The sequence below is a fragment of the Theropithecus gelada genome, chromosome 2, assembly GCF_003255815.1.
Source record: "Theropithecus gelada isolate Dixy chromosome 2, Tgel_1.0, whole genome shotgun sequence".
NCBI classification, from domain to species: domain Eukaryota; kingdom Metazoa; phylum Chordata; class Mammalia; order Primates; family Cercopithecidae; genus Theropithecus; species Theropithecus gelada.
In genome coordinates this window covers 187801170-187819490 of record NC_037669.1, presented here as the reverse complement: position 1 = coordinate 187819490, position 18321 = coordinate 187801170, and the positions used below count along the sequence as shown (strand labels likewise).

The 18321-nt window shown below is 35.6% G+C and overlaps 1 protein-coding gene across 2 annotated transcripts in view; it reads right to left on the bottom strand.

Annotated features, from left to right (window-relative positions):
* Positions 1-251: 251 nt before the first annotated feature.
* The window catches only part of CCDC50 (coiled-coil domain containing 50), a 70343-nt gene continuing 52273 nt past the window's right edge, over positions 252-18321 (bottom strand). For both annotated transcript variants that reach the window (XM_025376185.1, XM_025376186.1), the window contains 6 exons: positions 17300-17415; positions 16830-16874; positions 16629-16733; positions 14650-14729; positions 9299-9405; positions 252-7071 (listed from right to left, as the gene is read on the bottom strand). In XM_025376185.1, the coding sequence (XP_025231970.1) occupies positions 7052-7071; positions 9299-9405; positions 14650-14729; positions 16629-16733; positions 16830-16874; positions 17300-17415 (473 nt within the window). In that variant the 3' untranslated portion in view covers positions 252-7051. The remainder of the gene's footprint in view (positions 7072-9298; positions 9406-14649; positions 14730-16628; positions 16734-16829; positions 16875-17299; positions 17416-18321) is intronic.

Here is an 18321-nt window from a genome sequence, read left to right as displayed (position 1 = left end):
TATCAAACCAAATAAGATAACAAAATTCTTATGAAGGTAAAATATTGAATAAATCAGTTATTAAACATATCCATTTTCTCGAAATACATTTAAGTGTCCACAAGGTGTCAGGTATAGTGCAGAGTTGTACATGCGGTCTTTCATCACTGGAATTATTGTGTGAATACCCATTTACCTGGTTTTTTCTCCCAAATACATCAATCAAACCACCAAACACCATACACAAAACAAAGCTACTTCTCCAACTGATCCATACTTGGCAGTATTTATTGAGCATTTCAATACACCAGGCATCATTATCATGTTATACATATTTATAGAAAGTGTATGGAAATGGAGTAAGAGAAAATTTTACTGTTATTAAACAGACCTATTAGGGTCATTTTGTAAAAAATAACAATCATAATAATACTTATGATTGCTATTTACGTAACTTTCCCTGAATGTTCTAAAGAAACAACAAAAACAGGAGACAGAAACCACTGACTTAACAAATGGATGACTTTATTAAGAGAGAAGGACAAGATTGATATTTACCTTGGTCAAACCATCCAGGAAAACAAAGCACAGAGACTTAGAGAATACTTTGGTTTAAAAATTATTCATAATATCAATATTAAACTTGATGTTTCAAGAACCCAATGAGAAATATGGTGTAAAAAACAAACCATGAAAACACAAGCTTGCATAGATGAATTAATGTAGATGTACAATTGGCATTTAAAAGAGGAGGTTTGCGTTTTGGGAGTGCCTTAACGATGTTGAACACCTGAACCTCCCAAGACACATGAAAGTCACCAGCACCACAATTCTCATTTTCCTCAATGAGGTCATGAGCAGGAACAACTTCTGCCGTATGGAGGTGAACTGAAAGAGACTCTGCTTCCATTGGCCTAGTCCAGATGGGTGTGTATATTCCCATCAGAACCCACCACTGGTCACCTTTAAGGCATCCACAAAATGTCCCTCACAGTTTCACTTAATGTCTAGATAGGCATGTAGTTTGAGGCAGTCTCTTTGTTTTCTGTCCTCACACAGGCAACTATATTCCAACAAGGTTCTGTTCAATTCCATGAAATAACTATTTCAAAGCTGCATATTCTTCTGGGGCTTGGTTATAAATCCATGAGCATTTGGAATAACAATCCATTTGTTTTATAAACATATCCACATTCCAAATATCAAAGCGGCACTTACTAAAGAATCGGAAAGTGCCCAGGCAACGTGTAGTCTCTCTCTCAAGAGATCACTTTTCTAAATTATGAGACAAATGACAGCATCACCTCAGATTTCCTGAGCAACTTGATTTATATGAGCAAACTCTTGTACTTTTTAATTCAGCACCTTTTCAAAATAGGTGCTGGGATGGATTCTTCTTAGGGAAAACCCCATTACAGAGAATTCTCATTTTGGAGCATCACTTTTATATTCTATCTCCCCAGTGTATCCTCTCAATATTTATAACACTTTATGAAATAAGTACTGGGTTGCCTGTAAGAAGAGAAAAATACAGCTCTTTCTGAGAAACAGCATTTGGCTTGCAGTTTACAGCAAGAGCTGAAATTAGAGACCATAGGGATTTCCAGAAGTACAAGTTCCAGAAGTACTTTTGACCAGAAGTACAAAAATTCTGATGTCAAAAACCCTGTCGCCAAATTTAATAGCTAGAAATTATTTTAGCAATTATAGCCTGAAATCCAGCACGACAAAAATTTATCCCAATTCTGTATGTCATAGTATGTTCTCTTAGCTGTCTTCCCTTACTTGTTCTTACTCCTTGATCTTTTGTGAAGAAAATGTTGCTCAAACCCATCTTTCAATTTTTCTGTTCTTTATATAGGAACCTCAGCAATGAGTAACAGGGCACTAAGTTACACAATTAATTCTGTCCTTATCTGAAATGCTGAAACCTGCCCAGTGCTGGTTCCCTATGCTATGAAGTTACTCAAAAAGAGAAAAAACATTTTCTAGTTTGCTGAGAATGTACAAATGCATCTTAAACCTATTAAAATGTTACTAGGCAGTGTTCACATATGTATATGTAAGGGAAAGAGAACGGTTTTTAGAGCCACATATTTCTACAACTCAACATGAGTACTCACACGATTGTGTTAGCTTGTGGTATCAAATAGAATCACCACTCTGGTGTCTTTCTTATCACAGCAAAAGTTTTCCTGCTTTTCTCTTAAAAGTAATAAAATAGAAACACTCTTCACATTAGCAAATCTTCCATTTCAAGTAAATGTCTCTGTTTTGGTTTTCTCCTTTTTTTCTGTTAATGGTTAAGCACTTCAATACACAAGGGTGTTGGTGAAATTCTTACAAATAATCTGAATGTCTTCACTGCATAACAGAACCTTTGGAAGTATCTTCTATATCGTCACCATAGAAGACAGTCAACTCTCAATTACTCAAGAAGTGGCCACCTGGTATGAAGGATTTGGCCAGGAAATTCTCTCTCCTTCTACCAGTCTTTTTGGTCATGCCACTGTTTATTCAGAGGTTGACAGACAACATGAAATAAAATTATGTATTTATTGTGTTACAGATCAGCCATAAGTCAGTGGCAGAAAAGGTCCAAAGCTTCTGATGACAAGGATGCTTGGGGATCATCTGTGAATGTTAGATCTCAATGGAAAGTTGACTGTCAGTCACATAAAGGAAGTAACGTACACTGACATCGGTCAGAGTCAAACTAATTTAAGGCAGTACTGCTCCTCACAAACAGCGCTGGCATAAAGTGCAGGTCTCATTGTAAAAGTTACTCTGCAGTAGTGAGATTTTCTCAGTTTACTCCTTCTTTCTTGACTTCTCTAGAATTAAATTTCAGCATTTCTAATGACAGTTGTTAAATACCACGAGCAACAATATCCTGACTCTTTCCTTTAATATTCTTACCTCTCACCATGAATAAAAGAGATTCTTCCACCAATAATTTGAATGACACTGTGCCCCATGCAGCATTAACAGGACAGTCTCCAGTTTGCTTCTACCTGCCCATATTACTTACCATGGGCTAAAAAGAAAAAAGTATTCTATCAACAGTAAGATAAGCAGATATGGCTTTCAGACTCACAGGCACCACCAGAAATGAGAAAATGGGACCATTTTATATAGTTCTCTATGAGCAGTAACAGACAAAGTAATTCAAAGATCTTTTTTCCTTTTTGCTGAAGCATGAGCTTTTGATTTTGTTATGATTGTTGCATCAGAATATGGCACTCGATATACAATGAAGTCTACCTTAGCACTCTCTACACAAATACCGTCTTCTCAAAAGGGAAAAAGCCTTTGGCTACAAGTTCTATTCTATTATCAGTCCTTCAGAGAGCTGTTTACACAGAGATCTCACTCCTTTATTAGGCTGAAGATTTTACAGCCAATCATCATAGTTATCTTTCAAGAAAATAATCACTGAATAATGAATCATCTCGGTATTCCCCGAAGTGATGTTTACACAAAGACAGGACATTAAAAATCTAGGACCTAAAACGTTAACCACTTATGGGGTAAAATGAATGCACCATATTACAGTAGGTATTTCCAATCTGGCACAACACGAATTTCAGACAAGTTTTCACAGTACTAAAGAAAATTAATAATCAGTTAAAAGCTAATTATTTTTATACTGAAAAGTTCTGACTTTGAGGGAAAGTGATGAGCAACAGTCAGCAATGAATTCCCTCATCATCCAGCTCAGCTTCAGTACACATTAAAGAAAAGGAGGGTTAATGAATTGGGTCCAGAATTTTCTAGAGTGAGTTCAGTAAACACAAACACAAGGTCACACATTTTGGAATCTGTTGACCTAGATCCAAGCAGTCATTGCCATTCTAAAAAGGTTTTCCTCCTAAGAGCATCTATCCATATCTTTCTTTTCTAATTCAGCTATTTCTCTATCATCAGAACACCTAGGGTTAATTTTCATTTTCTGTTTTCGTAACTTATTGGTATGCTGCTGGTGGTTGTAAAGTTACTTGGGAAATAGCAATTCAATAGTATGCAAAGCCACTTTCTGAAAATCACAATGTTCCTTTAAATATATGTAAAGCAACTATCCAGTCCCAAAATAAAATACTTATGTCTAATAAAATACATATGTCTAACAGTGGTTTGAACGCAAAAGTCAAATGTTTTTCAAGTCAAAACATTTAATTTGACTCTCACCTAACTTTACTTCGAAACAATGATTTATAAAATGTGGAGGAGAGTGGGTGTCTATGTCAAGCAGCCTTATGATAAGGCTCCATAACATATTGTGCTTATTCAACAATACAGGTGTTAATGAGGCCTGGCCTCCAAAGGACAAAGATACAGAAACAGAAAGGTTTTCCAAGGCCAGAAGTATTAGTTTACATCACAACATTAAAGCATAATACATTGTGGGCCTAAAAATTAAACTGCACGTGTTCTTGCAGCAGGAACAATAACAACAAAAATAAATGCTTCCACATTTATATAAAAATGACCAAGTAAAAAGCAGAGAACACAGTGAAAAGTGTCTGGCAGTTCATTAAAATACACGAGTTGCTTCTATAGTCTCAAACATTATTACATTACTTGAATGAGAATGAGTAAGAGGATTTAACTGAATTGCATTTCTATCTCCTTATTCATAGGGTAATAATTACTCTGATATTATTTAAAAAGTGTTTGCTTTACACAAAAATAAAATAAACATAAAATATTTTAAAATTGTAATCTTTTAAAAACCTTTAAAAAAAGTAACAAATTTTCAATAAAGATGTTGAATTAGCTATCACAAGGGAAATACCACCTTTGGTCACTTACTAAGACAGCTGAAACACTACCATTCCGGGGAAGTGTTAAGTGGTATGAAATTTTTTTGAATAAAGTACCTCCAGTTAACATTTTACAATAATAAATAACTGGATGAAGTACATGAGAGGCAAGAGAAATGCAGAATTTTTAAAGTAAAACTGATCATTGTATGAGATAGAAAAATAAATATTTATGAAATAAAAAATGGCAAATGATTTTGCCTAGTTATCAAATAAAAATACACTGTTTTTTCCTTTAAAATTACAATAAAAAAACTTTGAAGGACACGAAACAAAATCACAGGGCAGATAAAGAAAAATATAGCATTACTATAAGTAAACAAGGCCTAAGCTTTGGATATTGAAACCACTATCTGGAATTTGACTTAAGGCCAGGACCTTCCATTTTGTCTCCAACTTCCTTATTTAAATGGAGGTTTTTCTTATCATAGCTATAAAAAGTCCTGTTATTTTCCTTTTCCTCCATTTCTCCAAAATAACTATATAATGAAGGGATGCAGATTATCTTTCTGATTAACATTTGCCCAACACTTAATTCAGATGATTTTACTTAAATTCCTGTAATACACAAACTTTATGAAACTACAAATCTTTCTCAAAATGAGCTGCTTGAATATTGTCCAACTTTAAAGACTATCTGAAAAGATAAGGCAAACAGAAGGCAATTTCCAGTAGGAAAAAAATTAACATTTTTCTCTAGTGACCTATATATTTCTTTCCTAAACAAACGCCATATTGAAATGCCAAGAATTTCAGATTTACACAATGAAAAATAATAGCAAGTCAAGTTATATATGAAGGTGGGGGAGAGAGAGAGAGAGGGAGTACAAGTGAGCTTGATTGCCATTTGTCAGCTAAGCAGTATGGGAAAATAAATATGGCAGTAAGGTCAGCAGCTACACAAAGACTCAATTTCTTGAAGAGGGGCTTGAAGGTCTTGTACAAAATACAGTCCCTTGAACAAAGGAATACTAATGTTTAAAACCAAATACTTGGCTGGCTGGATGCAGTGGCTTATACCTGTAATCCTGGCACTTTGGCAGGCCGAGGCAGGTGGATCACTTGAGGTCAGGAGTTCGAGACCAGCCTGGCCAACATGGTGAAACCCCCTCTCTACTAAAAATACAAAAATTAGCTGTGCGTGGTGGCACACACCTGTAATCTCAGCTACTCCGGAGGCTGAGGCAGGGGAATTGCTCAAGCCCGGGAGGTGGAGGTTGCACTGAGTCAAGATTGCACCACTGCACTCCACCCTGGGTGACAGGGTGAGACTCCACCTCAAAAAAAAAAAAAAAACTTGGATAAATAACCACTTTATCAAATTCAACTTCAAGTTGAATTAATCTAATTATTGGTATGTAAACACAACATTATTGAGAGGTTATCAACACATACAGATATGACTTTAAGCAAGAGAAAAACCTCAGTCTACAGCCAGAGAAGGATGGCATCATTACTTATGCAATCATCTTTCAATTCCATTTCCTTGGCTCTACAAGTAAATCAAAAACAAGAGATGGAATACAAAGATTTTCATATATCTGAGTTAAAATTTCAGAGAACTAAATTTTTGTCAATAAATACCAATAAATGGTCCATTGCCCAGGGGCTTCGGAAAGCCTTGCTACTGAGTCAAAAGCTGAGTAACTGTTAAAGAATGCTATCTAGGCCAATCTCCCCAGGAGGGCTGAGAAGGAATATGCAAAACCTCTATAGTCCATCTAGTCAGAATAACATTATTTCAATTGCTTCAAGAGTTTCTTTTTTGAAAATACTTTACGGTATTGATTTTCTTTTCCTAAAGAATACAAAAAGCAAAGCCTCTCTCCTTCAAAATATCATACACTAATGCAACAAAAAGCTATTTCTTATATTCTTTTATTCTGCGTTGCATCCAAACATTGTTTTACTTTAATCATTCATCTCCATAAAATTTGAATTGCTAATTAAGGCCTACTCCCTAGATACCAAATTCCATACCTAACAAAATGGCAGTTTACAGAGCTCTTAGATATATGCAGCATAGAGGTGGCCAATATTCAGAAGCTACATTTTCTTATACTGCCCAAGTGATTACAAATAACCGAAATATTTGAAATGAATTAAAAATTATTTATGGTCAGAAATACACTTGAGGATAAATCCCAGGAATGCAAACACAGGAGAAAAAAATAAGTGTAGAATTCATTCTGTATCACCCAGTAATATTTGCTATAGTGAGTCCATTTTCAAGGCAGATTCCTAGGTTTTTAATGCTTGTAATGAAAACCTGGGGAGGGGAAGAAAAAAGGAAACACAATTAAGGAAAAACCTTTGAAACTCAAGACAGCTTTTTCTCCCTGCCCAAGTAAAATAACTTTATTTCTATACATTTCAAATGGTACTTTATTCTTGATTGTGACGTATATACAGAATCAATGTGTTAGTTTAGTATTATGCATCAAATGTACGTCTACGACAGTAAGGTCCCCCTCAAAAGGTGATACATATAGTTTGAGAAAAATACGAGCTACTTTGTTAAATCGGGAACAGTGAAAATGCCACCAACTGATGGAAGCTGAGGTGGGATGTTTTGATGAAGATGTTTATAATGTCCAACTAACCTTATTTTTAAAATAATGCCTTTTATCTTCTTCTCAGTATGGGATGCAAGTCAGAATGGTGGGGAGGGAAGCTTTCTTAAAAATGCCAGTGCTGGACAACCTCCACCCAGAGATTCTGATTTAAGTATTCTAGAGTGTCATTTTTGCAATGGTATTTTTAAATAACAGCAGAAAATGTAATTTAAAGACATTTCGGGACATTATTATTAGACTTAGAAATGAATAACAACAGTATCACCTAAGTCTTCAAAAATCCTAACCAAAAAACGCATCAATTAATGAGATCTAATATATTTGCAAAGGCTACTGCACTCTGCAAACTTCTTTTACATATGTAATCTTTCATGATCCTGACAACTCTGACGCTTTCCATTTAGACTGCCTCCATTTTGTAGAGGAGGAAATCAATATAAGAAACTATCTCTTTCAGCATTTCATTCTACAACTCTCATAAATATGTACATAAGTGAACCCAGATCCTTGCAAAAGCAAATATAACCCAACTGTTCGTCTGTCAGAGGCATCTGAACCAGAGCAACTCCATCTTTAACAGCGGCTGGATAAAATAAGGCTGAGACCTGCTGGACTGCATTCCTAGGAGGTCAGACATTCTAGGTCACAGGATGAGATACGGGGTCAGCACAAGACACAGGTAATAAAGACTTTGCTGATAAAATAGGCTGTGGTAAAGAAGCTGGCCAAAACCAAGACGGTGACAAATTTGAACTTTGGTTGTCCTCACTGCTCATTATAAGCTAACTATAATGCATTAGCATGCTAAAAGACACTCCCACCAGAGCCATGACAGGTTACAGATGCCATGGGAACATCAGAAGTTACCCTATAAGGTCTATAAAGGGAAAGAACCCTCAGTTCCAGGATTTGCCCACCCCTTTCCCAGAAAACTCCTGAATAATACACCCCTTGTATTAATCAGCATATAATCAAACAACCATAAAAATGGGCAACCAGCAGCCCACACTGCTGCTCTGCCTATGGAGCAGCCATTCTTTATTCCTTTACTTTCTTAATAAACTTGCTTCTACCAGTTTACTCTATGGATTCCCCTAGAACTCTTTCTTACACGAGATCCAAGAAGCTTCTCTTGGAATCTGAACCGGGACCCCTTTCTGGTAACACATTTTAAAGGTTTCATCCAGTTTAGATATCCCTATTTTTTCTTTATGCTTTGTTCCATTTTTCTTTTGCATAAAAGTTACGTGGGAGTTGTGCATGCATATTTTAAATCTAATTAATAAGAGTCATGGGCAGATAGGAAACAAGAGCCACTCTAGAAAATGCAGTCCTGCAGATCTAAATGGAGGTCACCATCACCCTTTAAGAATCTGATGAAAGAGCTGGGTGCGGTGGCTCATGCCTGTAATCCCAGCACTTTGGGAGGCCGAGGCAGAGGGATTACTTGAGTCTAGTCTGGGGTGACATGGTAAAACCTCATCTCTACCAAAAAAAAAAAAAACAGAAATTAGCCGAGCATGGTGTCACACGCCTGTAATCCCAGCTCCCTGGGAGGCTGAGATGGAAGGATGACTTGAACCCAGGTGGTGGAGGCTGCAGTGAGCTGAGACCATGCCACTGCGTTCCAGCCACGGGGACAGAGTGAGACTCTTGTCTCAAAAAAAAAGTGAATCTGATGAAAGCTTCTAGAGGAAAATGTAAATAAACAGAATATCTTACATACAATTTAGAGTGTTCTGTTTTCTGTTTTTTGTCTTGTTACTGTTTTAATAAATGAGGAGTGCTACAGCAATGTGCTGAGAGAATAACTTATTTTTGCACTCTAGTGGAACACAGAATTTGATTTTTCCACTACAACGTGAGGCTTATAGTTTTTTAAAAAAAGATCCTAAACTTGACCATACACACTCTTCTTACCTTTATGAGAGGACTCTGATTTTGAGAAATGCCGTGTGGAACTCTGCTGGTTTGTAAAATGAGTGTAATCCAAATCTTCACCATCTGTCACGATAGGTGGTGGTGGCCTAAAAGAAAGCCAAAATTTAAAGGGGCATTCTAAGTAACGCTTACTATAACTCCACCTCTCATTGGATTGAAAGGTAAAAACATTTTCTCGCGAAATCAAAAGCCAAAATGCTTCAGAATTCACACTGTAGTTCTTGGACAGTTGCGTGGCCTTGAATAAATGATTTATCTTCCCGTTCCTTTGTTTTGATGTCATAATTCAATAAAAACAAGTATCTCCTCAACAACTGACACATGTTAGGAACTGTGCTAGATAAACAAAGATTAGTATGATGTGACCACTGCCATTTATAAGAAATAAACTTTGTTTTGGTGCATCTTCCCAAGTCAAAGAAAAAATAAGAGAATAAAGAACAGAAAAGAAGAAAATAATAAAGTCAAGGAAGAAAGGAAAGGAAAAAAAAGAGAAGAGGGAAGGGTAGGAGGCAGAAAGGAGGGAGGAAACAGAAACAAAATTTCATGATCAAAGTTCCTTTATCCACTAGGTGGCAAAACAGATCTTAATATATTTGCAACTTCTATGTAATACACTTGTAAACAAAATAAAAAATAAAATTTTTACTACTCTAAACTTTTTATTAATTACTTAACATAGATTTATGCAAACATGTGGCACTGAAGCAGAAAACCTCTCATTCTTTATTTCCCAAAGGTGTACTCAAAGTTTGCACTAAAGGATAGCACCAGATTAAGATTTATCAAATATATAACCATACTGTAGGCCATTATGTATATTTATATGTAAAATCTAGAAGCCATAAGTATTCTGAGGTTTGTAAAGTTAAAATTGGTTTGGTACAACGGGCTCTGTCATGTAAAAATAAAAGCAAGTGTTTTCAAATTTTTTATCTTGTCCTCAAGCAATAAATCTTTCCCTGGGTATTCAGCATCCAGAAGAGGTCAGCATGGGATATAAACTGGTATATGTGCTGAGGACTATGCTACAGGTTCTACATAGATTATCTCAATTAACTTTCAGGACAAGTCTACATGCTAACTATCACATACATATTTTAGAGTCAGATTAGGTTAGATGAGGTAAATAATCTGTCCATGTTCACACAGCTGTTAAGTGGCACACCCAGGCCTCAAACTCAACTGGATTTCAAAACCAGTGTTCTTAACTACTCTAGTATGCTCTACTACATACGTGTGTATTTTTATCAGGAGCAGCATCATCCGTATACAAGACTATATGTATATATGTGTATTTATATATACGCATTTGTATATTTTCATAAGTATACTTTCATAAGTATCTATACTTATACTTTCAAATATCATTTCATGCATTTGTTGTATACATATAAGTAATGGAAACAGGGAATAATACATTTTTCTAATTTTTATTTTTAAATCATTTGTTTACAAATATTGGAAATTAAATAGTGTTTTTCTTCAATACCTGATATTTATAACACTTACCTTTAAAAAACAATGTAAGACTTGGTAGAAAAATTGACACAAATCAATCTGACTCTAGGATTAAAGAACTTAGCTTCAAAAAGCAAACAAGTGGCTTCAGAAGTGACTCAGGCCCAAAAAAACAGAGTTAGTAGTTAGAGTGACCCAGTCTGTTGCTCTCTCTTTTACTAATGTCATTAGGCAGTCAAAAATCAGGAAACAGAAGTTGAGCGGGACTCACAAAAACAATCCATGATTATTGCCTCACCATCAACTCATCATCACGGAAAAGCATGCTAAAGTTATGAAACAAAGCACAGGATGCCCAGAAGTTTTCTAGCATGTCCATGTAAGGATAAACAAATCAATCTAGAATGGCTTCAGTGCTCTTAAGTATACTGTTCTGCTTAGTTTCATGTTACACAGAGAACAAATCTTGCTGCCAGGAGTCCTACATCAAATTATTTTGTTATACCGGAGACAACTGTTTTAAAGTTAAGGGCATATATATCCAAGTTAGAAAAATCTTATTAACCAACACTTTGTTGTATAGTTTATTGTATTAAGACTGCCTGTTTCCTACCTTTCTCATGAAATAATTTACATCTTTAACTTAGTGATATAGCCAAATACTTCATAATTCACTTCAAAATTCATTTAAGAAACCCTCCTAGACACTTAAACCAGGATGTCTCCCTATGTTATCATCTTGTACTTTTCATCCATAGTACTTAACACAATCGTAATAGTTATTTGGATAATTATTTTTTTAAATTACAAACTCATGAGAACATGACAGAGTTCATTCTTGTTGACTGATGTGTACCCCAATTACGTGTGAGCAATTATTAGGATGCTCAATAAATACTGGATAAATGAAAAATGGGAGACAAATGTATTTCACATCCATAAGAATGCTTAAGGAATAAAATGAGATTTATAAAATATTTATTTTTTCTAAGGAAAAAATGTAAGTAGAATAACAATATTACCATTATAAAATCCTGTAGTTAAAACAATTTGGAACACGGGTTGAAATTTTTTCCAGTTACAAGAGTTAGAATTCAGATTGCTAAGTGATCCTCTATTTCCTTAAAAACAGTAGAAAACTTCTTTCAATAGTGTTTTGTAGTTCTCCTCACAGAGATCTTTCACCTCCTTGGTTAGAAGTATTCCTAGGTATTCTGTGTGTGTGGTTATCGTAGATGGGATTGAGTTCTTGATTTGATTCTCAGCTTGAACCTTACTGGAATATAGAAATGCTACTGATTTTTGTACATGGATTTTGTTTCCTGAGACTATGCTTAAGTTGTTTATCAAGTCTAGGAGATCATAGATGACACAAATAAATGGAAAAGCACTCTGTGCTCATGGGGTTGGAAGAATCTACATTGTTAAAATGTCCAGGTCAGGCACAGTGGCTCATGCCTGTAATTCCAGCACTTCGAGAGGCCAAGGCAGGCAGATCACCTGAGGTCAGGAATTTAAGACCAGCTTTGCCAAGATGGTGAAACCCTGTCTCTACTAACTATACAAAAATTAGCTGGGCAAATAGCTAAGACATGGAATCAACCAAAATGCCCATCAACAGTTAATTAAAGAAAATGTGGTATATATACACTATAGAACACTACACAGCCATAAAAAAGAATGAAATCATATCGTTTGCTGCAACATGGATGCTTCTGGAGGGCATTATTCTATGTGAGTTAACACAGAAACAGAAAACTAAATATTGCATGTTCTTACTTATAAGTGGGAGCTAAATCCTGGGTTCACATGGACTTAAAGATGTGGATAATAGACATTGGGAACTCCAAAAGGAGGGAGGGAGGCAAGGGCTGAAAAACTTCCTACTGGGTACTCTGTTCACTATCTGGGTGACCAAGTCAAAACTACAAACCTCAGTACCACACAATATACCCTTGTAACAAACCTACACATGTATCCCCAGAATCTAAAATAAAAATGGCAATTTTTGAAAAATAATAACAACAAAAGTTAAACACACATACACAAAGAGTAGAAAATTCTGTAACAGACAAAGAAATTGGATTGTTGACCATAAGTATTACAAACTGTACATGAGAATTTGTTTCTCCTCTACTACTACTATTACCACACTTCAGTAATAAACATCTTGACCTAGGAAGTGCCATGTTTTTCAATCCTTGAAACCAACTCTTTCTGTATAGCTAGCTAGCTAAACTTTCCCATCATGATTAAATGTGAAAGAGGAAAACCACAGATTCTAACCAGAAAGCATACATTCTGATATTAGTTGTGCAAGGTATCTACATATGCAAGATATATAAGCTTTAACGTTCAATGATGAAAATACAGGTTTCATAAAATTCTTACTTTTTTTTTGTCATATATACAATCCTTCTAAAATGACATTTAAAGACAAATGTTCCTCTAAGATAAAAACAAAAATTTCTATTCCACTAGTTGTAAGTCACTTTTCATTCACTTATAATAGTCATTTTTAATACAGGATCATTTGATTATTCACTCTTTCAGTATGCCAAATATTTCTGAAGTATGTATTACATTCCAAAAACTCATTTTCAGACTTTAATAAACTTTCTTAAGAAATCATCCAATACTGTTCCATCATATATGCTGTCAATGGTATTACTATTCTAAAGAGACCAAGGATTTGAAGACCGCAGAATCAGCCTAAAGATGATTTAAATTCATTTGACTAAAAAAAAGGATAATAATCCAGATGTATTTACTTAGTGAGAACAGATTAGCTGCTGCTTCTTTTACTTGGATACTTTGGGAATGTACTAACCCTACAGAGTTCTAAAAAAATGTTTGCTGTGTGCTTAACCAAAAGCTACAAAAGAAAGATTTTATATAACTAGACAGAATATGCCACTATTGTTCTCAGAGCAATACAAACCCAATGTAATTTTCTGAAGGGTTATCTTCTGAAAGCAAATGAGTTTTAAAATAGAGGATGACTTTTTAAGGACACTAAATACATTCACTTGAAGGAAACAAGTCTAGGAACTTCAGTGTGGGCACGAGTAGCAACAACAGTGTCAATTATTCAATGAAATAAACGTAAGAATTGATAAATAATAATCAAGAATAAAATTCAAATTTGAATAATTCAGAGTTTTCAAAATGTTAAATTTAGTGTTACTTTTTTGTCTTGTTTTTAACAGTTCTTCACATTCCAATCATGATTTCCTTTGAAAGGTAACAAAAAGCAATTAAAAAAAAATGAAGAGGTTACTTCCCCAGAGACTTAAATGTTGACAATGTGAGGTAGAAAGACAGCATCTGCTCCGTAACTATGACGCATGACTGTTTGAGATAAATCAGAAAGTATGTACACCATAGCCACACCTATCTGCCAAGCAGGATTTAGACAGTCTGCAAGGATTCAAGATTTTGTCAAGGGCACTGGGACTCAGAAAGAAAGGAGTTTGAGCATGTACAAATGTCACACACACACATCGGTGTGGCTATGAAACCCGGTAAAAATTTACAACTCGAAATTTTTATTTAGGGAAAAAAACGACTCTCATTCCCCAAGCTGAAAGCATAAATTCAGTGAATGTAGAGGTAAGAATCAGTCCTAACAAAAAGTACATCCTTCCTTATCCACCCCAACTTTTGTAAAATCCTGATTTGATGTGCACAACTCAATTTAAGACTGGAAATAAAGTTTGAAAAATAACTCCGAACATCTTGACACTACCTCACAAATGCAGACTTTTGGATCTCCTCTCCAAAAAACATACACTCTTCTTAGGCAACTGACATCTCCTTACTCACCCCAAAGTCAACTTCCTCATTTTCCTTTTCAGGTGTCATCTTACCGTGCTGGCCTTTCATTCTTAGAACGGTGAGGTTCATCACTCTCTTTCGACTTTGAATATGCTGCTTTAGCTGCTTTGGGCTATGGACAAAAATACAAACAAACCAACAAAAAATCACAAACACACATCCAGCCCAGCATCATCAAAGGGAATAACATACACAATCCAGAATCATCAAAGGGAAAGATGAAGTTTAGAAAATATGTTTTATCATGCCAAGCTCTTCCTCAGTAATTTCAGATTAATTATATTTACTTGAGCAACATAATATATTTATATATATAGCCACTCCAGAGGTAAAAAACTTATAGCTGCAAAGGTATGTTTTGGGCTTACATGGAAGGTGTATTCAGCCCACTCATCTGACAGCCTTGGTCAGAGCAGCCAAAGGAATGGGCTAAACACACAGGAACATGCTTCCCTAGATGGGTGTGCTTGGCCACTGATTATTAACATAATAGCTACACGGTAACTGACAAGAACCAGTGGACGCCCAGAGTCTACGGAATCCAGGTTTGTGCACTTGAACTTCTTTCCGCACACCTGTCTTAGGCTGATTTCCAGCCAGTAAACTAAGGCACATTCAAGTCAACTTTTCCAAGAGAGGAACTGTATCAGTACCAGTTATAAAATAAAAATTACAGAAGTCATGATACTTGCTAGAGATGTGGCCACTGCCCTCTGACACACTTGATTTATAATCCTTAAATACTTAGCCTTTCCTAGTTAAGGTAGCAAAGAATCTGAGTAACTCCTGGGCAATTATTTGTGGCTTAATTTATTTAACAGAAGTATTTGGGAATCCTTGACTAAAACAGTATGTTAGAAAAAATCCCGAATTACTGAGTTAGTTAAAAGACAGAGCTAAATATACATAATTAATATGAGAATAATACATTCATTGTTTTGAGACTAACACTTGGGTAACTGAGCAACAGGAAAGAGTACAGCAATACTATTAGCAGGGTTTCTACACCTTCTTTTTCCTCACAACCATTACTGAGACTGTGAGGTGGGACCAGAAGCCCAATGGAGGAATTTGTTCAAGAGAGACCAGTGCTAAACACCAACTGTATCAGGAATACACAACCTAGGTTTCATTCTTCTGGGCCTAAACTCCCTCCCTAAAAACCCTGTATTGTACAAATTCTCTCCCTATTCCTCCACTCTTTTTCCACCTAGCTTGACCTTCTATTTGTTATCTGTTTACGCTTTGTCTTCCTCTGTACATTTTACACTACTATCAGAAAAATGTCTTTGTCTTTCCATGGAGGTCCAAAGTGTTGCCCTGTGCACTGTCACTGATGAATAAAGTCTGCTAAACTGGAACTTGCAACTACCACAGCAGAATGAACTGCAGTAACTGCTTATTTTGTCTACAGTTTCTGATCAATGAGGGGAAGATAACAGTCAAACTCATTCTAGATAGGTCTTGCACTGTGACATAAATAATAATTGTTGGTGATAAGTATGTATCTTTCAGTCTGCCACAAACCATGTTACTTCAAAGGAAAGAGAAACGGGTACATGAGAGATGAAAGATAATGCAAGCACAAAGAAAGTAGAGACGGGAAGAGAAGTTCATTCTGAAAAATACGAAAGCATGTGAAAATATGAAAGCATGTGAAAATATGAAAGCATGTGATAATATGAAAGCATGTGAAAATGCTACATTCTTCTATAATCAAAGTACTGTATATGAAAACTAAGACTGTTCATGACCAGAAGCACTTGCATTTCAGTCAGTCTTAAAGGGAACAGAATGAGTTTTCAATCTTAGCAGTAACTTTTTACATATTTTCAAAAATTCAGAGATTTTTCATGCTGATGGAACCTTCACAGATCAGATTCACATATGCAATAGTTAATTTATATATCCATATATCCTAACTATATTTGCAGAGCTTAATTTAAAAGCAGAGTCCCCTTTTCATTTCTAATGTTATTTCTAATTAGAAAACAAACAAAACGCACTCTACCTTCCACTCAGGGTCTTGCTTTCTTTTGTCCAAAGACGGTTTCTCCCGCTCCTTGGCTTTTTTGTAAGCTTTCTTTTCTTCAGCCATTAGAAGTCGAGCGATTTCCTAAACAAAATACAGTCAATATCATTAACTGCAGAGTTGCAGATAGAAATATACTAGGATATTTCCAAAGATTATCAGCTAAACTCATTAACTTACTTCATCCTGAGCTACTTGAGCGGCTCTCATGTCCACCTGGGTAGCCTACGATATCAAAAATACAAAAACAAAGAATTTAATTGGAGTCTATGTTGTGCATTTTCAATATCCTGTACAAATCAAGCTGGTTTATGAAACTAATTGTGACACACGTTCCTGAGGTTGATAATCAGTTGGTAGGCTGTCACCAACCAGAGTAGGAACTCTAGATTTTATCAAATCCTACAGCAGGGTCATGGAGATCTATCATGGAGATGGAGAGATGGAGTTACGGACTTCACTGTTAATGCTTACTCACTAAGCAACACTGGATACTTTATTCGTATTGTCTTGATTTTTCCACTCATTAAAAAAAAAGGTTTCTCAATTGATAGAGGACTATTAATATAATTTCAAGATGGACTAAATTCACACACACACAAAACAATACCCATCAATATATCTAAACTTTTGCCTTCAACTTTGCTCACCAAAAGTTCTTCTTCTTGTAGTTTTCTGGCAATTTCAGCATCATACCATTCCTGATCCCTGTGGGTGGTTCGTGACGGAGCAGGTATAGTTTCTTTCGTCACTCTTGGCTTAATTCCTTTAAAAAAAAAAAAAAAAAAACTCAATGTAATAAAACAACTGAGGATGTTTTCTGAAAAGTTATGAAATTTAAGATAAAGGACATTTTCTTTAATAGCTAACAATGACAATAAGACTTCTACTCCAGAATTCAGTGTGGGGTGCATTAAAAATATTTTTGCCTTAGGAATGGAAGCGGCAATGTAGAAAATGCATGCATTTAAACAAAGATATCTAACCAAGCCTGCCCGGTAAAAAGTCCCCTCTCACATGGTTTCTGCAACAGCAGAAAATTATGTAAGAAGCTGCAAGTGAGGCCCCGGAAAAATACAAAGTGAAAAAAAAAAGTCATTGAAAACAAAAAGAATTTAAAGACAAGCAAATTACAGAGGCAGAGTTTAAAAGAGGCTACACTGTCAAGGCTGGAGGAGAGGAGAGGCTTCTATTTATCTCAGTCTGCAAACTTACTACTTCAGAGGGAGCAGAAACAGCAGCACCTGGTAGTCATGTGATAACACCTGTTAGACAAGCAGTGGCCCTGCCATGGCTTTTGCTCTGAGAGTAAATAAACCCGCTCACTTTAGATCTTCCCCACAGCTTTGATCAGACTGATGGCACTGTGACATCTTAGGGAAATATAACATCAGAACTATATTGAGAGCACAATGACCAGAGTTCTATTCCAATTTATTCCTATAAAGCAATTCTGGCCTTAAAATTTTATTCGACAGTGTGAGTGTATTATATTTAGAATTAATAAAAATTTTGAACACAGTGAACAAGATTATTCATCTGAAACAGTTCATTTCAGTAAATTAACTATTCAGAGGACAAAGAAAATGTACTCCTGATTGTCTCTTTATGCCAGTGGTTGTCAACCAGGGCTATATATTTAAATCACATGAGGGTGCTTTGAATACATATA